The 20,527-nt window shown below is 46.0% G+C and overlaps 1 protein-coding gene across 1 annotated transcript in view; it reads right to left on the bottom strand.

The window, feature by feature from the left end:
* Positions 1 to 20,527, bottom strand: part of CPAMD8 (C3 and PZP-like, alpha-2-macroglobulin domain containing 8) — a gene marked incomplete at its 5' end in the record, with an annotated part of 41,028 nt that overhangs the window by 2,264 nt on the left and 18,237 nt on the right. Inside the window, 17 exons of the mRNA XM_010140323.1 lie at positions 2,692 to 2,904; positions 3,335 to 3,445; positions 3,532 to 3,637; positions 4,086 to 4,160; positions 8,966 to 9,053; positions 10,998 to 11,236; positions 11,607 to 11,669; positions 12,068 to 12,223; positions 12,599 to 12,735; positions 13,591 to 13,677; positions 13,932 to 14,097; positions 15,759 to 15,833; positions 16,308 to 16,464; positions 18,015 to 18,096; positions 18,875 to 19,051; positions 19,600 to 19,825; positions 20,222 to 20,520. Of these exons, the coding sequence (XP_010138625.1) occupies positions 2,692 to 2,904; positions 3,335 to 3,445; positions 3,532 to 3,637; positions 4,086 to 4,160; positions 8,966 to 9,053; positions 10,998 to 11,236; positions 11,607 to 11,669; positions 12,068 to 12,223; positions 12,599 to 12,735; positions 13,591 to 13,677; positions 13,932 to 14,097; positions 15,759 to 15,833; positions 16,308 to 16,464; positions 18,015 to 18,096; positions 18,875 to 19,051; positions 19,600 to 19,825; positions 20,222 to 20,520 (2,457 nt within the window). The remainder of the gene's footprint in view (positions 1 to 2,691; positions 2,905 to 3,334; positions 3,446 to 3,531; positions 3,638 to 4,085; positions 4,161 to 8,965; positions 9,054 to 10,997; positions 11,237 to 11,606; positions 11,670 to 12,067; positions 12,224 to 12,598; positions 12,736 to 13,590; positions 13,678 to 13,931; positions 14,098 to 15,758; positions 15,834 to 16,307; positions 16,465 to 18,014; positions 18,097 to 18,874; positions 19,052 to 19,599; positions 19,826 to 20,221; positions 20,521 to 20,527) is intronic.

Genomic DNA, 20,527 nt, shown 5'->3' with positions numbered 1-20,527 from the left:
CCCCCCTGCAGCCCGTGTTCGCCAGCGCGAGCCCCAACACACTGCGCAGACCCCCACGGGCTGGGAGGAAACTGGCTCTGGCTGTTTCCATTGCTGGGGTAACACAGTCAAACCAAGCTGAGCCTGCACAAGCCGTGTGGCAAGTACAGGACTCCAGACAGAGTAAACGCCACGCGGTTCCTCAAGACAACGGTATTTCCTGAGGATTAACACGCTGCGGCAGTTGAACCAACCTGCCTAAGCTTGATCTGGCTCCTGGAGCTGTGCATCCTTCTGGGAAATCAGAGATTTAGGCATGGCTCATCGGAAGGTTCACTGGAAACGCAGAGCACCTGAGCCGACTTAAACCAATCACATGCTTCACTGCTAACACACCAGAGTCCAAAGGAGACCCGCGTGTGAGGAGGGATTCATTCAGTTGTTAAACTTTGATTCATGTACCGTGTGGTTGACCTGAGAGGAGCCCGGAGGATTAATGAAAATCACATGCTGGGCACTCTTCCTGACACAGGATTTAGTCAGTTTGATTTCTGACTGCTCACTCTGCCTTGGCTGCTGCGCTCAGAAGAGCATCTGCCTTCCAGGAGACTCAGCTCCACCACTCGCAGGTCCTACACAAAGCTACTCTAAGGACCTGTGCTTTGACAAACATTCCTTGGGGCAAATCGAACACCTGTATAAAAATGCCACACGCACAAAAAATAAAACCAGAATTTCCACTTTTGCTCTTCTCAACAGCCCACTGAGCCAACAGCGCTTTGGTCTGTTTAGGACAGAAACCAGAGGAGTGTTTTTCTTCGATACTTTAATGCACATTATTTCAGAAATGCTGTTCTGAACAGTTCTGGATTGTGAACGACCATCAAGTTCCACAATTTCTTCCCCAGGTAACCATATTTTTACTATCAAATTTTTATTTGAAAAGAATGTAATTGTAGTCGCATTTCGCAGCCCAGCGCTCGGTGTGGCCTTGCATTCCAGCAGTGCCCTGCCGAGCAGTTTGGGAATGCTGCTTTCAAGGGCTCGGATTGCAAACAGTTTCCATGCTGAGTCCACAGCATCTGCACAGAATAAAAGGCCACAAGCGTTCAGCTCGGTTATTCCAAAGACGGCGATCTGAGATAGATAGATATTCACAATAAGTCCAGAAGAAACAGGCGTGATAGTAAACTGTAAGGTGGGCTGACCTATAGAAATGGTCATAATGGAATATTCACTGTGATTTTACAGCATAAGAAATCCATCCATCACCCCCTGCAGAGCAGAGGGAGGGCGAAGAACAGGGTGGGGTGTCCCACGCTGGACACGTGCTACTCCGAACTCTGGTGCACAAGACGACATGAGAAGGCACAGAGTCTTCTCTTGAAGAATTAACTTGTTTTACCCATTTGTTAGGAGAGTTTAAGGCCAGGGGAAAGCTAACGAGTGGAAAGCAGCCAGGAAAAATCTAGTCCAGTTTATTTACTAGAAACAGCATGAAACAAACTATTCTGTTGACCCTCCACTGTTTCTTGGTGAGATTTATTGTGAGCTATGGACAAGTTCGACCTGAGTCTTGGAAAAAAGTGTATGAATATAAGCACCAAATAAAATGAGCATCCAAATTCCTGGCTACTCCATCTACCGACCTTAACATTTTTGCTCACTAAGGCCCTTTATTCCAAAGAGCAGCTCAGAGAGAATCAAGTACAGCAGTTCAATTTTTGCACAAAACGGCTAGAGACAAAGTTAATCCACCTGGGCTCTAGTTCTTGCCATGGTTTGGTCTGTTGTCATGTCCTGTTCAGTTTGTTGAAACACGTTACGTCAGCTGGTTTTAAATAGGACCTTTCCAGCTTAATATTGAGGAAAAGATCACAGAGAGCGTGTTGTTCAACGCACCAAGAAAACAGGGGGGTCACGTGCCCACTCCTGCGAACAGTTACCTACATCTTGCTCGTGCACGGAACAGAGCAGGGACCACACGAGACTTCCTGAAAGGAAAGGGACTAGAAGAGCCAGTCTGCTGTTGAGTAGTTACCACCCTAAGTTCCCTCGACCTCTTCATTTTCTGATTTCTGATGTTCTGTCTTTTCTAAATGAAGAAATTCAGCATTTTTACTTAGATGTGCTTAAGAGCCACATCTGCTGTCAGCAGCGATAGGATAAGCTTTAACCTCGCTAAAGAGAAAGGCTTGGATAAACGCAGAGGTGTGAGATTACCTGCTGGGGTCTGTGGAACATTGGGCTGCTCAGCTGCGTGGGGGTGCGTCTGCCTTTCTTCTGGCAAATTCTTGGCTGCAAATGAAAAGAAAAAGAAATGCCTTGATTATAGAATTTGTTAAAGTTTGCATTTCCAGAGGTGGCATATTCGGTTCACTGAGCTACTGCACATCTCGAAAGCCATGCAGAGACTCCAAAGAATTTAATAGATGACATTTTTATCTATTTTTTTAATCCCTTTTCTCTGAAGTTCATTCTGATCAGTAAAACATGTATGCACGAGAACAGCAAACCAGTTATTCTGAGCTAAGCAGGAAGGCAGCTGCTCTTATACCTTAATCCTCTCTAGTACGAGTAGCAAAACAATACGTAGGAGGTTTTGACTTCTCTTTTTCCTACCACACACATATAATTATCATTTGCTTAGACGAGGATTTGTAATGTCCTGCAACTAGAGCGTAACAGAAGAGGGAATTGAATGAAACCTACAGGCGGAACACTGAGACATGGGCATCTGTTCTATCCTCGTATTATTCCTGCACGATGCTACTTCCATTTGGCAGTGGTTGGGGTAAACCTGCCCGTCCGATCCACAGACAGGCTCCCCATCATAGCCACAGTCCCGTGAACACATGCACTGCTCAAAGTACTCATCCTCCAAGCAGCCAAAGATGTTATTGCATGGTCCAGAGTGAACAAAACCTGAAAGGAAACAAAAAACAGCCAAAGCAATAGTTTTGCATAGCAGGAGGAAGGGGAAGAGGGGGTGGCAGTTTTCCTGATGTACGTTTTCATGCTGGATTCCCTAAGACTTCTCACTGGAATTTACAGGCTTGGTAGAATAAAGAGCTCAGGAATAAAGCTGTAAAAACTGCAGCAGATCCCAGACACAGGATAAACCAGCTATTTTGTACGACAGAGGACAGAAGGAATGTGTAGTTTTGAGGGAAGGTTGTTCCTTTCACTGATGCATGAAATTGTTCAATGTCCTACAGTTAACCGTGGAATCTATTTCAAGATATTTTAGAAAGAGAAAACCATTTCTAACTATAATTTTGAGTTCTGAACTCCTGGAAATTATGTCTGTGGGCTCAATTTTCCAAAAAATCTGCTTGGCTTTGACGCGACTTACCAACCCACTGGCTGGCTGAGCTTTCCACCTCATTGCACGTCGGCCCATCACAGAGCTCCCGGGCCAGGGGACTGTTCTCACTCACGTTGTAGAAACGAGTTGCTTCAAAAGCTGCAGGCCAGCAAGAAGGAGAAGTCACAGCTGAGCCTTACGCCTAGAGCTCTACTGCTGGCGAGAAGCAGAGAACAGGCACCTACCTGGCTCGTAGTAATCATACACTTTGATAGGAACAGGAGCTGTTTTCCCAACTATGTGCTCTCTGAAAGCTTGAAACTTGACACAGGTCATGCACTGGCTGGGAATCTGTGCGAAATGGTGTAAAAGACTCATTGTAACCAAACCTGCACTTCAAGTGAAGAGCGAGACAACTAAACACAGCACGTGTCCCTGATGCAACACGCCGAGCCGGACCCCTGGGAAGAGTGACAATGCCTCCAACACTAGGTATTATACTCCACCCTCTCAGCAATGCTGGTTGTACCTGAGAGTAAAATTATTTTGAGGCAAAAACTAAGTGACATCTGCCCAGAAATTCTATATAGGCTGAAACTAATCTCCTGCCTGTATTATGCTTTGGTTTCCAACCAAAACCACACCTATCTGCCTCAAAAGAGGCTCGAGCAAGCGGATAGCTGGAGCTGGACAGTAACCCCCATCTGAGGGGCCATCGACACCATCACACCATATCTCTGCCTGATCCACTGGCCATTTGCCATTCACCAAAAAGCAACATAAGAACCAAAGTCATTACCTCATCAAAATAAAACAGGACTTTCCTTCCATCCACTTCGTATCTTTTTAATCCAATTTGCTTGTTCATCAATAACTGGGGGGAAAAAGAAAACCAAGAGGTTTAGTTGCATCTCATTTTACAGAAAAGTTTGAAATTAGAGAAGATGAAAGATTTTAGACTGCTTAGAAAACTGATCCGACACTAAGCCCCAGGGATTTCTTCTGCTGGAGCAGGATGTTTCAGTAAGAGAGAGGGGAAATGCAAAGAGGATCGCAGCTGCTGTCGTACAACTGAGGATAAAGCCGTCGGTGTTCTCTTCTGCGACCTGATGAGGAACGCTCGCAAGGTGCACAAGGCTGAGAGCTCTTCCTGGTCCCTGGGGCATTCATCCGCCTTGGACTACGCCTGACGTATCATGCACGATCTCAGTGAACAGCTCCCAGGTTGTTTTCGGTACCAAGGCCTCAGAGACCCCAAACCACTTGATAAAGTTTTATCTTATTTACGCTCCTCCAGACCGCCAGGGAATTATGCTGCTGGATCACACTGGGTATTAAAGGTCCCCTTCTCCCACCAGCTGAAAAATCCAAAACATTCTTCTGCCAGGAAAATTAATCCTTACATTTGAAAAGAGCAGCCATTTGAAAGAGCCCCAGGCAACCTCCCTCTTGACGAATGGGGTCAGGCCAGGCTCTGCTACTCATCTTCTCTCCCTCTGAGGCCCGGGGATTTGGGATTTGCCTCGTACCGGTCAGCCCCACAGACTGCCTCTTCTCAAGCTTTTTATTTATCGGGACAATCTGCACAACTAAAGAGCATCGGAAAAGGAGTGGAGTAAGGGCCGGAGCAGAGACCCGAATGCTGTTCTCTCTCTTTTCTGCAAGTTCTCTGCCACACAACCCCACTGGTGACACAGGGACAAAACTTCCTTGGCTTGGCTTTTTTTAAAACATTCATAAGTTATTTTGAGATCTTAGCATGAAAACCGTGGAAAGGGGAACAAAGCGTTATGATGATGATGATGTAGTAGAGAGAATGACACGGAGCAAAAAGCTTTTCTATGCCATTTGCCCAAACCTGCTACCAACAGCTTCAACCATGACCCTCTCCAGCATGGTGCTCCCAGCTGTAAAACGCCGCACGCAGCTTCCTGCTATTACTGTAACAAGCAAGGGAACATGTGTTTAAGTCCCACACAATATGGAAAGGGCCAATTTAATTTGTCCTTATAATTTTAGGGGCCTGATGGTGGCTGTTATTACTCAGCAGTAGATGGCTGCAGACAGTCCTTTTATGAGGGCTTGGAGAGGCTGGCGCCACTGGGAAATGCTCAGCTCAGCTAAAGTTGCATTTTTCTGGTGAAGCTTGATATATACCAGCCTGTGGCGACCCCCTGACCTTGTCGACACCCAGCATTATTAGAAGGATTTGTGGCTGCACAGCCAGGGGGGCTGCCCTCAGCGCGCCACAGAGCATTCATTAACCATCGCTGCCCCGGAGCTGCACGTGGGTCCGCTCCGCGCACACTGCTCCCTTGTGAGGGTGAGCAACAGCCAAGGGAAGGTGATTTACAGCCCTGCCCCTCCTCACCGGGAGGAGAGGGACATGGCCAGGGTAACTAGAAAATGCAGCAGCACCAACGACAGGACTTGACTCTGCTGGAGGTGGTGTCCGAAGACGTAACTGTACCAGTACTGGGTCTGACTGGGAGAATTAACTTTTGTCAGTGCGAGTTGGACACACATTTGATAGCCAGGAACAAATCATCAGGGGTTGTATCTGCATCTTCACTGCCTACCTACATATCTGCTTGAGCTTTGTCCCAACATTTCATTTTCACAGATGCAAAGGGCTTCTGCAAGAAGGAAGATGGAATTCAGCTCTTCAAGTGCAATATTCCCTCGCGAAGACGGAAGGAGTATCCTTCCCAGTTTTGCAAAATCTCCTATAGCCAGAGGAATCAATTCTGTTCTGGTCGTGGAAACAGACTGCCCAGCACTGAACCCCAAGTGTGGAACCCTCTGCCCAAATCGAGGCATCAACTACATAGTCTTTGGCCCCAAGAACTTTTGAAACAGTGGGTTTTGAACCAGCTTTTTTCTATCTTCCAAGCACTGCATGAAGTGCACACCATCCTCCAGAGATTTGCAAGGGCTTAACTGGGATCAGCTCTGTGCTGCAGGAGCTCAGCTTCACCAGTTAAGAAAGTGAATCAGCTCCGTTTTCTGTCAGGAGAGGGGGAGAAAGGAAAACAATCCACCTGCTATTCTACCCGCAGGGAGCCCAAGGGATGGGGCTACTCTGGCACTCTGTTCTCCACCCAGAGAGGCAAGAACAGAGGATTCAGACAGGGCACAAGACGCCACAAGGGAAAGCGCAACCAACTGATCTGCTTAGGGCTAGAGAAAGCCTCCTGTGCTGGAGAGCTCGCTCAGCTTTGAGAAAACTCCTCTGCAGTAGCAGTGCTTTTACTCCCTGACTGCTTTTACCCTCTGACTGCTTCCATCCAGGCCAAGCTCAAGGATAGGACACTCAAGCAGTGTGGGTGAAGCTCCCCGTTTCTCTGCTCCGGTTTCAACACGCCCAGTCTTTGGTTTTGATTTAGGAACGAGCAGTGCTGAGGCACCAACAACACGGCACCGAATGTGACACGAGAATCTCTGAAGCCGTGAGAAACCAAACGTCGAAGACAAAGGGGTGTCACAGAGCACAAGGCTTATGGCAACACACTAGTAGATGAGACAGGAGGAGAGGTACTGCAGGCAGAAGTGTTTTGGAACGTTAGACAGCTGGTTCACTGGGGAACCAGAGTCAGAGTGTCCTTGCAGAGAGCAGACCCTGACGTTAATCCTACACCCAGAACCACCGTCAGTGCTTCCGCTGCCTAGAACATGTACAACCTGCCCTGAACCGAGGTCAGTGTAAACCAGACCCAGCACAGGAGCAGATGCTGCTACTCCAGAGACACTAAACGAGCACATGTGGTTTACAGACCTTTTCCTGGGACCCTGGTCTGGCCCAGCCGTGTAAACAACCTCACAGCAGAGCACAGCTGCCAAAGGAAAAGGCGTTCATGGACAGGAAGCACAGACCTGGGTAGTCCCCTGTGACACAGTCCTGAGAAGGTCCCGCACGCTCCGCACAGCCCAGAAACTCTTAACTCTGTCCCCTGCTGAAACCAGTAAAGGAGATTTTCCCTCAGAATAGCCTGGACAATAGGAGCTCCTATTGCTGTAATTTCTTCTTAGCCCATTTCAGGAAAAATAAGGAGTACAGGGATTTGTTACTTATCCTAATAATTTTTCTGTTCTGTAATGAAAACCCCTCTGCACTCTCTGTTTCAACTCTTCCTCTCTGCTGATAAAACATCCCATGGGTTTCACACCATGAAGATATCCTGTTGCTCTCCTCCCACCCCATTTTGAGTTCTCTGGTCCTCAGCCAGTTTTCCATTCGTATTTTTTCTGCCATTATTTACACAAATTACTACAAAAGAGTAATTTGAAAGCATTATTAGAAATAATGTCACTCTAGCATGTTCAGCAGAAAGAGATAAAATAGTAACCAGACCCACTACAGGGCCCCTCACCTAATTTTCCTCCTTTCTCTTACCACAGGGATACTGGTGGTCTGGCCTCACCTCTACAGCCGTATTCAGTTTGTTGCACCATTTGTTGCACGTGAGAGAGAATATCAAACTCTAAGGTCAACAGGCAAATAAAAATTCATACATTTTACATGTGAAAACAGAATTCTCAACGTGCAGCTAGTGAATAGATATAAAATAACTCTGATATTTCTCTTTACGGGAATAATTTCTTATCTGATAGCACACATCTCTGTACAGAAGTTTTCCAGCACAGCCCCCTAAGGCTGAAAAAGCTGCAATCCTCTCCTCACGGACTAATACACAAATTTCTCTGCCTTCAATGACAGCCCAGGAGACCATCCGAGAGCAGCTTTTGACACAGATTGTTAAGCCTCTGAGGAGGAACATACTAGTCTGATTTTCTCCAGGAAAATGCAGTGGTGTTTGTATTATAAATTAGCCAAGTCAAGTGAAATCCTAGAGAAGACAAAGCAATGTGCCCTTTTCCTTGAATTAGGATGTCAAATTCAACTGCCTGATTCTTCTGTAAAATTCTTTCCCCAAATCCCTCCCCCTCTCAGCAGAATGAAGATAAAGTTATTAACACAAAAGATCCTTTGGAGGAAAAATATTTTTTAGCTCTTTACCAGTTCTCAAGGATGCAAAGATTTTACACCTCTTTAGTTAAATAGTCCTTAAGAACTATTTGCAGCATAAAACCCACCAGTGAATACACTGTAATGCTTTCACGAAACCTAAAGCGAAGTTGAAGTTTACGGTTCATCTCCCCTAGAGGCCTGGCTGGGCGAGAGGCACATTCTGTCCACCTCCCTTTGCTTTGCAATAAACATGATGTTCTCCCAGAAGAGAGAGGAAAAAAAAAAAAGGCAAAAAATTCCAAGACACAGAGCCTCCAAAGAAATGGAATCCAGATGTTGGAGATAACACAGCCCACTAAGAAGCCATAAACAGCTCCTGTTAGAGCACATTTTCACTTCAGCTTTTCCAAATGGGTCTCATGTAATTACTGTGCACTGGGCTCGGTAATAAACCTCCATTTGGCCATGCTTGGTAAATTGGTTAATCTCGCTCAGAACATCTGTTTACTCATTTCAGATAAATGTTTTTTGACAAGTGAAATCTCCTGCAAATCCACCCCCCCACCCCCAAATTTAATTGCATCTTTTCAGACGGTGCTCTAATATTCAGTGGCATTTGCTTCCTATTGCTCCCAAAGGGAATCTCTGCCAATTAGAGAGCCAGGTCCTGGCCCACGATCACGCCTTGCGCTCTCATTACAACAACTTACCTGCTCTAGGCTCTCCACATCTGCACGAAACCCTGAGAACAACGGCACTTCCAAGACAGCCATGTTCGAGGACCCAGAGTGCAGCCATCTGCCCAGGAGAACAGAGAGAAAGAATGAAAACACGCTCAGGATCCAAGACAACAAATGGTACATGGACAACGCGGGACGGAGGACAACTGAAACAAGCTTCGGAGCAAAAATATTAAAAGATTCTACTCTCCTTTGAAGGACTTGTTGAAAGCCACAGTCTACCTGGTTTTACAAAATCCTCTTCTGCTTTTATTCAGGAAAAATTAAGCACAACTCACAGAGGACAGAGACGTGGGAGATGTCCAGGCAAACGGTGGCAGAAAAGCACAAGGAAGGCTGTTGTCTCCTGTGGGGCTGTTTGCCTCGTTTTTCAGTTAAGCACTGAGAAAATGCACTTGGTAAAAGGAAATAACCCCTTGGAGGAAAGAACAGAAGTTTCTTCTACTAAGTGGAGGGCTGTAAATGGATCGTGGGGTAAGAGGAATGTTACTGTCCAACATCAGGCAGAGTCATTCAGCCCTGGGTTTTGTAAATGGCCATTTCCCTCTAGCACCTAACTGGCACTGCAGAAAGTACCTTTGCTAATGAGTCAGCAACTCACTCCCTAGTTACTAGTGCTAAAAAAACGCACTGCCTATATCACCCTCTATAGTATCAATAAAGACTCCAAATGAACACTGAAATTCAGCTTGCTACTGCTGACACGCACGTAAAAACAAACCAACTCAACATAGAAAGGGGTGGAAAGAAAGTTTATTTGGGCCATTGCAAAAGATTTCAATTTCTTGCAGGACGGCAGAAGGGTCAACACCATAAGAAAGAAGCTCTTGCTAATCGCAGAACAATGCTCCTCTTCTCCACAGTCACCTCTGGGCAGTTTTAGACTACCCTTCCGTGGTAGCTTACCTGTTTGCTCTGCAGTTGCTCCACAAAGATGAGGAGCTTGGACCCAGGAGGGCTTATTAGCTCATGCTCAGCACAGAAAACTCAGCACACAGCTTCCCAGGCCAGACGGGCCAGATCTGACCACGCTCCTGCAGGGCTACTTGGAGGTCTCTGTACAGAGGGTCTCCAGGGTACACAGCCTGGGTGGATGGGTGAGCTCCCCGAAGCGCTGCACAGAGCCAGCCCACATGTAACACCACACTCAAGCTCCTACACCCGTGGCAGCAGGACATGGTCTGTGGACAGATCCAGTTGGCTCTGTGTGACAGTTCAGAGCTCGCAATCTCCCAGAGACATTAAACTTTGTTAATCTCGATCTAACTCCATGCCCCATACTCTAAAAAACCCTACAGTATCCCTCTGCCTGCACTTCTCCCTATTCTGTTAGGTATCACAGCCCTCTATTTCCCACAGATTTCTCCCTAACTCCTGGGAAGTGCCCCAAGGACTTCACTGAGCGAGACAACACTTAATTACAATCCGAAGAACACCCCCAGCTCAGAGTATTTCAGTTGTCACCCTTAGATGTGTTCCTCTATTCAAGGCGACGGAGAAGTTAAAGGAGCATCATTACAGGAAGAAGGGGAGGAAAGGGAAGATTTGATTTGTTTTTGTTTTCCTTCCAAGCAATCGTTCTCCTTGGCCTGGGCTTCCTCTCAAATGGCTGTCTTCGCTCCAGCAATTCCCAGGGCAGAAGTTTCAGAAATAACAGCAGAAAGGCTGTTGACACAGGGCAGCTTCCTTAGGTACTGGCACCTTTGAGGGTCTGACGGGACACTGCAAGCCCACCGCCCCAACACGAGCTGCAGGGCTTAGGCAGGGGGACGGGAGGTTGAGAAGGCGATGCTGAGCTATATCCAGCCAGGCTGACGGTAGCAAACACGCATTCTGCACGGGAGGTGTTCGACCTCACGCTGTCTGAGACACGGGCAGTGCAGCAAGAAAGAACTCGGTATTTCCCCAGGATTAATGAATGCATCAGTATAGACGCGCTGATCAGCAAACTAAATACTCTCTGAGAAACAGGCAGGACACGATGCAGACTGGCATCTCCTACCTAGTGCATGTCTCCAGTATGACTTTGTATTCCCGATGGTCCTGATCTGAAGCTGGGTCATCATCATCCACCAGTGCCCTCTCTCTGTGCAAGGCTTCAGAGCGATTCTCATCTGGAGAGACAGACCGCAGGAGATGCGGAGCTTGAAGGTGCTGCTCTGACTTCGGCTCCTTCAGGTTAACCAGGAGCTGGAAAGCTGGTTTGGCAATAGGATCAGGTACATTGTAAGTGACATCGATCTGCAGCAGAAAGAGGGGAAAACCAAAACAAATCAGGGCAGTTTTAGACCCCAACATTCCACAGCATCTACAAACGTTCCCCGAAGACCAGCATGAACGCCAGATCTCTTCAGAGAGAGGCAAGGGTGTGCACAGAGGCAACAGAGGCTTTACGCCACAGTTATATATAGGTAAAGCTGTACCAGAGCAACTCACCCTAGTACAATCACATTTACTTCTATGAGTTAAAGCCACACCACGTTATATCATTACTTTGAGAGAAAGTGTAACTCCTTCCTCATAGCAAACTGGGATTTAAAAAGCAGACAATGGGCTGTAAGTTCAGAGATCATCAGCTCATATACTTTCTCCAGCCCCACAGCAACTTTACCTGCATCAGACAGCAGCCTTCACCTTTGGCGCTCACAAACAGCCCCGTTGGAATACTGGGGATCTGGGGAGAAGCCACAGTCAAGACACAGACAAGAGACGGCACTCAGAATGGAAACAAATACCCATTTTGGCTTTATTCTGTACAAAATGTCTTCCTGGCTATAAAGGAGGCTGCAGAAGTGAAGTGAGTTCAGCTGACACTCTTCAGCCACCTCCATTCACTGATGGCAGAAACAAGCAGCAGCACAAAACAAGCATCAGGCATTAGTTACAGTGAAAAACGCCTCTGAGTGCTGCCGCCTTCACATCGGAACCCCGCCATAAAACTCCAGAAAGTCCCAAGATCTCAGTGCTGAACTTGTGCTTTTGCCATGATTGAACTTGTCTGAGTTGCCATTCAGAACCCAGCTCTCATGGATGGCTTCAAAAATTTGGCTACGTAAACACAAAGCCACCTACCACCGCAGTCTGGAGGACTTTTTTATTCATCTTATTCAGCTCAAAAGTCTCCTGGTAGTCTAGATTAGTAGAAGCCAAGGAAATGGTCAGGTTGACTCCTCCGACATAAGAAAGGATGGCGTATTCAGCCAGCGCCTGCAGGGCTACGCACGTGTCCTGGGGAGCAGGAGAGGTAGAGATCACAACAGTGAAGAATACAGGAGCACAGTAAACTTAGAAACAAGCACTGTCCTGTACAACCACCGGCTTCTGGTAACACAATCTTCCTTATTAATTCAGACAGCAAAAGAAATATCAGGTTTTGTTCACTTTTGCTGTCAAAGGCATCTTTAAGGACAAAATCTGGGTTGCTTTCAAATCATCAGTCCGAGAAGGAAGCAGTAAAGAGCAATGGAAAGATTTTCTTCTTACCAGGACACAGCCCGTTTCTGTCTAGACTCTAGATGGAGACTGCATTGGCCATTCCTGAAGCAACTGATTTCTACAACTGACTGTGCATGGATCGAAGCTCCTTTTTTGGAGACAGCCCACCTGAGTAGACGAGAATCCTCCAAGCGCGTTCCTTTGCTGCGAAAGCCACTTCACTACGGGGAGCGCAGAGGCCACGTCTCCCAGGAGTGTGTACGTCAAAAGGGCATAAGACGTCATTTCCACTTCCGCAGAAACAACTGAAGGGGGAGAATAAAAAAACCAAAAACCATCTAGAAGTGAGAATCTGGGAAATAAACTGAAAAATAAAAAAGTTAAGAGTCTGTAGAAGTAAAGGCAGGAAGAGAAAAATTAAGTTAGAATACGTTTGAACCCAAGACGCATCACTTTCCAAAGATACCTCTGCTTCCAACATCAGCTCTTCCCTTCGCACAGTAGATAAACTTCTCTCTACTTGGTCAAATCCTGTAAACAATTTCTCTCTCACTCCGGTTCTGCTTTGCTGCTGCCCATGCTGTACTCCTGTCCTAGAGGTTTTCATGTGGTAGCCAGTTAGATTCCCCCGACCTACATCGCGGTAGAAGAGTCAATGGCTTTAAGTGACTTGAAACTCGGCATCATTCACTGTTGTCGTGGCTTTGATAGTCGAAGCCCAGGAAGCCGGCTGAAACGCCAGTGAAAGCTGGGTGTACGATCTCTAGCTCCATTTGAAAATACAAAGCTAAACAGCTCTAAAATTAAATGTATTTGACTTTTCTCCGACTTCCATTTCAAATACTTCCTCCCTGGGATGGGACCCCAGGTGGCTCTCGCTCTTATATATCACTCACTGTCTTTACAAAACTGGAGTGAAAGATGGTGAGACAGCTAGGGCTGAAGAGACAGGCCTGTCCTGACTGCAGCAAGCTCTGTCTCTCATTTGCTCTTAACCAGCTCTTTCAGCATTGCACCACCTCTCATTTCACCCAGACGCCGCCTCGCTGACTGCCATTTTCAGAACACCTCGTGTTACAGCAGCAGTTCACTGCGCTACACGCAGGCAGGGGCGGGCTGCTCAGCCCGTTGCCCCATCTCTGTCTGTGCAGTTCGAGTACCTGATTGAGAGAGGCCGTCATTAAACCCCATGAAGGTATCTTCATCAGTAACAAGAGTTCCCGTCAAGCTCCAGTGGGTGAAGCCATCTAGAAAAACAGGACAGGGGAAGAGGTGTGTTACTGCAGCAGGACTGCAGCTGAGCTCTGTACCCAGGAAGAATCAAATCCTGCTTTTGCACTGACTCAGAGGACAGACCCATGCCCTGAACTGCACCATCCTTCCTTTTAGACAAACATCCCCTGGGCAAGAGGCTCAAAGAGACCATTCAAGTCACTATTTGTTTCTCCTCTGAGAGGACTGCCAGTCCAGGGACCGCTGGGTGGGACGCGGGGCGCAGTACCTTGTGTAATAGCCATGCTGTTCATTTTCCGCAGCGTCACGGTGGCAGAGGGGCTGCGGAGCAGTGTCAGAGCATATGCAGTCAAGGCAGTAGTGTAGGGGTCTTCTGCTGAATACAGGTTGGACTCTAAGAAGTGTTTTGCTTTGTCAACAGCTGTTCTTTCTTCCTGTATTTAGGGGAAAGAGCCCAGACATATTACCAGCCTCTAGCTCAGAAGTCAGAATCACTTTACTTCTCGTTACTTTGTGTCCATTAAAAAAACCCCAAACCTCGGAAAGATGCATTTTGCTCTCTGCAGACTGACACACTTTCCCTAAGGAATTTCATGCATCACAAATTCAGAAAAAGGAGCAAACAGCAGAGGAGAATGATCCAGACTAACACCGAGACACATTAATTCCCCCCTGAAGCTGAAGCAATGTCATGCCCCTGCAAGGCAGCAGATGAACAGAGCAGGAGCAAGCTCTCTACTGTATGTTTGTGCTCCTGACACTCTGGAGCGTCTAGCAGACGCCAGAGGATAATAAAGGCCAAGGTTCCCAGGGGTCCCTGCAGCCAACAAACATGTTTTATTAACTCCCTCAATGACCTCACCGTGCAGGAACGTGGCTCTGATAATTTATAGAAACAATTTAATTGGACTTGATGTAATTTGGTTTCTTTTGATTTCCCTGTGGCACTAACCTTCCCCTTCCTCATTTCCTAGCTAGGATCATTAGTAACACTTGCAAATCTCCTCTAGGAAAACTATCAGATCCACATAAACTGCACTTCAGCAAATAAAAATGCTAGGGCTGTCTTGATATACAGCAGCCCAGGGAGAACATCCCATGAGCGGGGACAGTGCTGACAGAGAGGCAGAAAGTTACTCTATGGGCACTGGAGGATTTTCTAATTTTTAAAAAAACGTATTTATTTTTAATAAGGTTGAAGGCCTCCCACTCCTACAAGAACTGGGAGATAGGGGGCATCTGCTTGTGGTGGCAGCAGTGTCTCACTCTTCAAGCTCTGCCAGGATGCCAGCAGAAGTACTGAGATTATCACCGAGTTTCTGAGCAGACACTGCTGTTGACACTGACTGTCTTCTCCATAAACTCACTGGGTTTTGCCTGGATGGGCAAAGTTTGTCCAAGTATGGATCACCAAGACACCTTGCAGCATCCACTACACCTCCTGTTTCAACCTTCCACTTCTACCTATACAGACCCACTCACCCAGTGCCACTCCCTCCCCTGGCTGTGGAAGAGGAGGTGAAGAACCGTATTCGTGACCCACTCAGCACATCCGCCCATGGACACCTTCCCAGTCACGGTTAGTGGGAACATTCAACTGTGATGTTATCTGAGCACCTCCATTCCAGTGAAACTGCAGGCAGGGAAAACACAGCAGAGGCGAGGAGCTCACCGCAGGAGCGCAGCTCTCCAAACTCACAGTGATCTAACAGCAGTGGCAGCTTGGCCACTGCAGACCGCAGAAGTTTCCTGGATCCCGAAGCCTACATGGCCCTAGTTAAACTGCTGCTAGCACTAAGCTAGCTACGGGTTTATAGGTTGCAGGGAAGAGTTTTGCTCTGGTAGAATAACCCTTGAGCTGATGGCTGTAGGATGGGAGATCAGCTTGAATAACTTCAGAACAGATGCCTTAGCTTTAGAATGATCTCCAGGCTCTCCATCAGCCTCTGGTACACCTGGGTGCTACCACCCTAGTGAGCACAGAACCTCTGAAAGTAAACACCAGTAAAATGAAGTCTAAAAAAAAAAAAAAAAGAAAGAGAGAATTTTTCAAATGCGTAGAATGCAAGAGCTATTTTAACTAAGTTTTTGTTACCTCAGAAGTTACACCTGTTTCCAGAAGAGATGCAACCACATAAGCGGTCAGGGAGATCTTACCATGGATCCCACCCTGGAGGGCAACAAACACAAATGTCTGGATGAAAACTAGAGGAAAGGACCAGGATAAACAGTCTCCTGAAGCAAGACAAAGAATATGTTCTAAGAGAAGCTGTAGCAACACATAACTTCTTTGTGCATGAGGAGTATGAAATTCAGGAAGCCAACCCAACACTGCAGCTGCCTTCCCTAGCCACGGCCTGGGAACACGTTTGGTGCACACACCTTCGTGCTCCGAGACACAACGTGGAAGCATTTAGCAAGACCTGACATCTTGCTTCCCGTCCTGAGGGGACAGCACACAGATATGTTCCCAGAGGCTATTTTTAACTGAAATTCTGAAATTCTCCTGGTTCTTCTTACACTATTCTGGCCTTTCAAGCACAGTATTCATCCTAAGCATAAGGAAACTGCATCACTTCGTACTTTGGCAACAGCTTTAAAAAAATGCACCTATGGCATGATTTTGAGTCTGGTTTGTTTTTACCTGAATGTCCTTATTCAGTATCCTGCCCATAGCAGGAAAAGAACCATCTTCTTTCTGATGCTGGATGATCCAGTCTTTGGCGGCTGTTAGTTCCTTCGGGTCAATGAAGATAAACCCACGAGACTGCGCAAAGGACTTGAGGACAAAAGCTGTTAGCCTGTGAATGCGAATTGATCATCGTTACCGAGAAAACACATTCAGAATAGTGTATCAGCAAGGGGAAAACAACATTATTCCAAAGGACAAATTCTAAAAATCTTGTTGGAGAAACACTAAATATTGTTAAAAAATTAAAAGCTCCCTAACACTGTCCAAACTTCTGGATAAGAGCTGGATTAAGGGTCAACAAGTTAAACTGAGAAGTATAAATGGAAGAGATAGTTGTCTCAGTTATGACATGCTCTGCAATTCAGTTCCCTTTTATAGGTGTTCATCTGCTACCCAAATTATTAAAGCTTTTAAATTAAGAAACAATATCCTTATAAATATGAAATTATTTGTAAGGAAAAGAGGGGAGTAAATTTTCCAATTTTGTTACTGTCTTAACAAAAAAAAAAAAAGAAATTCAGACCCACTGCTAAAGTCTGAGGCTGCGTTGGGCTTTATACAGAATTAAGACTTAAGAAAGCAACAGAAGTGTTTGAGGAATTCGAAACCTCTGACATGCAACAAGTGTGAGCTCTGGCCAGCTGTGGGAGACTGACTCATTCACTTTACAAGCCTCTGAGGAATGGGAGGGTAGAATGCACGCTGCCTGGCAGGGGATTTTTCAAGTGTTAAGTAATTCTGTGTCACCGTGTTTCACGTCTAGGGACTGGGAGATGCCAGATCTGAGATAAAAGTTTACTGTCTTACAAACAGCGAGGCAGCAGCGTCATAGAAGCGGTACTTCCCCTTGGACGAGTTCATGAAGAAAACCAGTTTAAAGGAAACACAGAGCAGATGGAGAAGCCAAATGACAGCACAAGCAAATGAATGAAGACAAGAATCCACTACATCAGAGCCATTCTAGTCAGCTAACACGCTAACGCGATGTAACCCCCAACCCTACAGGCCACGGTCTCCCAAGGGGGGCGTCAGTGAGATGAGCTGGTTTCTCAGGTTCATACTTTCTGGCTCTGGGATTGTTTGACTCCAAAAGGTCCTGCACTTCAGCTCTCCGGGCATGGATCCATACTGCTCCACGTCGTCCGTGGAGGGCTATAATGCACTTGGGAAAAAGACTACTCTGGGTTGGTTTTGGTGGGGTTTTTTTGTTTGTTTGTTCAGTTGGGTTTTTTCCTACCCTGGTAGAAGCCTCTGCCACTTCTAGAGACAGCAAGTTTCTCTGTACAAGCTTCAGGTGAAGCTCCATTCCCTAGTGGAATAAGGTGCTTAAATGCCCCCTATATTGCTACTCCAATTCCAGCAGACCAAATATGATCCTCGACTATAGCTTCTCTGCCCGAAGCCAGGACAAATTAGTAGATGTGACTATTTTAACCGACCCTGAGTCTTGAAACAACTGTAATACACCTACCAGTGTAGTATGAACATTCAGCAGCACTGAAACAGTAAGTCTATAGTCACTGAGTATCATTTCTATTCTCCACTGTATGCGATAGCACGATGGAAGCTGGAAAATTCCTCTTCTTTCCTTGCCAGTTGTGTACTTTTCCCGTTTAGCAAACGCTGACTTTTCTAACTCTGTTTTAAATAGCAACTCACCACATACTCCCCGAGGAATCCCTCTCGCCAAAAGCACTGTATGAACCATCTTGTCTCTTGTAGGTCAGCTGGCGCTGGTAGCCTGGAAGTCACAAAAGAATTGAGGGAGTCCAAAATCCTCACACAGAGAAAACCAAGTATGTAAAGTGAATGAAGACTCCGACCCTCTGGCACTGCTTACTGCTGTTTCACTGCTATCGGCAAGGAAAGGAAGCAGCACTAGGCTTTTGCTGCTGAATATAAGAAATATATTACAGATTACATTTTATATTTATATTTTCAATGGAGAACCACCTAATCCTGTCACCTCTGATTTCATGACATGACTATTGTCTGACGCGTACACAAGACAGCTTTGTCCCTTAGAGATCATTAAAACCAAGAATGACCCAGAATTCTTACTTGTCCTGAGAATTTATTTGGTTATAGAACTATTTTGCATGTGGTTGTTCCCAAACAAAAGCTGAGAAAAAAAGAGAAAGTTCAGAGCCACGTAGTGCCTAAAGGACTGGAAAGACAATTTTATAAGCACATCAAAAACCTAAATATACTGATTTTTACTGAATTTAATTTTCCTTGACCTTCTGAAATGTTTAAACATAGAAATAACCTGCCTAAGGAAAAAAAGAGATTATAAGATATAAATCAAAAAGCATGTTATTGAAGGGGAACACAGGCTGCACAGACGGGAAAACACTTTGCCATCAGATCTGTAAATCTGTGAGATCATCCTACAAGAAATGATGGATCCTCATCACTTGGGACGCTCTTGATTAGAAAGGACAATGTGAGACTAGTAAAACTCCCCTCTCACTGAGAAGCCTTTTCCCCTTCAGCAGATTGGAAGTGTAATGAGTTACCTTGAACAAGGTAATCAGTAGCTTCACTCTCCACCTCATGACTGAGTTGTTTGGTTTTCTGCAGATATTTCAGGACAAAAACATTAGGAGCAAAGTGGATCATGTTCTGCTCCCCACATCCAAATGGTAATCGCAGAAGATTGTCCAAGTTGTTCAGCGTAGGACCCATCACATCTCCTGTTTGAACAAGAGGCGACATGTTCAGTATCAAGGAATGACGCTCTACTTCCTTTTGACGTCTTATGATGAAAACCCACCTGACTACACTCATTTCTACTGGCTACACAACATCAGCTTAAATAAACTGTATCGCTAGTTGGAAATCCTTCAAATGTTAAGTCTTAGCCCTGCAAGCTCTTGCTGGAATAAAGAAAATTTCTGATTATCCCTGACTCCCAGTTTTGATTACTAGTTTAGGACACAGCACAGTTTGTGATTACGGTCATTATGAACAAACACTGTGAGGTCTAACTGACAGTGCCTCTGCAAAGCCCTCAGCTGGTATCAACTTTAAGTCACTATCAATTCAAACAGGGCTCAAACAAGTGACAAAAAAACTCCAACAACTATTCAACCCGGAATTCAGCAGCACGTCCCTCTGTAACTGCCTACGACTGTCTTGTCTGGGGTGTAGTACTCAGACACTGGTCAGAAGCAAGAAACAGCTGGAGCATCTCTTCATATCTGATAACTGGTACCTAGTGATACCTCCTCATAATTGATACCTATTATTGAAGCCGTAGCTCTTTCTGATCCTGGAATTATGTTGTGGGGAACTCCAAGAGTAAATGCTTCATTGTGATTTTCATCAGTCTCTTCTTTTCTCCAAATTTTAAACTCTCCCATTGACCCCCAGCCTGTGGAAAAGCCAATGTACTTCACCTCAAGCTGTTTGGGAACTGTCCACTCCACAATAATAGATTCATTTAGCGCCCGAGTACCATGGCCAACCTGAAAGGAACAAAAAACCATGCAGTTCCAAGAGCCACACATATGAAGTCAGTCTGCCATGTGTCCTTGGACCTAGTCACTTTGGTGTGCAGCAGAGAACAGTGTAGATAGACCAGTACCTTTTCTCTTTCCCAGCCACAAAACAGTCCAAGGAACTTTAACGAGAATTCCACAGGCTTGACCTCCAAGGCCTTCAGCACACTTAGCACTAAAACATCAAAGACTGAGGTCCTGAGAGCACAATGTGGCAAGCAGATACCTTCTGATTAAAACAGCCCAATCAAGACAGTACAGAAAAAGCAACAGGAATGCAGCTTTCACCTTCTACAACAGGCAAATGAAAATCTGCCGTACGTGAGCTCAAACTCCAGACCATTACACAGATAAATTCACTACCTGGATAACTCCATTCTTCCAGCTGATCCAGAAGCTGCGGAATTCATCCCAGGAGAGGATACCAGCCGTGTCCCTGCTGGCCACTGGCTCGCCCATTTTGCTTATGGAAATCCATGTTTTAGTATTTTGATGTCCACCAATAACAATCTCAGTCATCTCCGCCATGTCATGAGGCCCCGAGGACAAGGCCAGGTGAGCGTCATTGTGTGCTTTCACGGCAATGTCAAAGTGCGTCATCTGGGCAGGCTTCTGCATGTATTGGTACTCGTACTTGTTAGGTGTAGAAATGTGTATTTTCTCTAGTCA

The sequence above is a fragment of the Buceros rhinoceros genome, unplaced genomic scaffold, assembly GCF_000710305.1.
Source record: "Buceros rhinoceros silvestris isolate BGI_N320 unplaced genomic scaffold, ASM71030v1 scaffold21527, whole genome shotgun sequence".
Lineage (NCBI taxonomy): Eukaryota > Metazoa > Chordata > Aves > Bucerotiformes > Bucerotidae > Buceros > Buceros rhinoceros.
The sequence above is the reverse complement of the archived record's forward strand: the minus strand, read 5'-3'. Positions and strand labels throughout refer to the sequence as shown.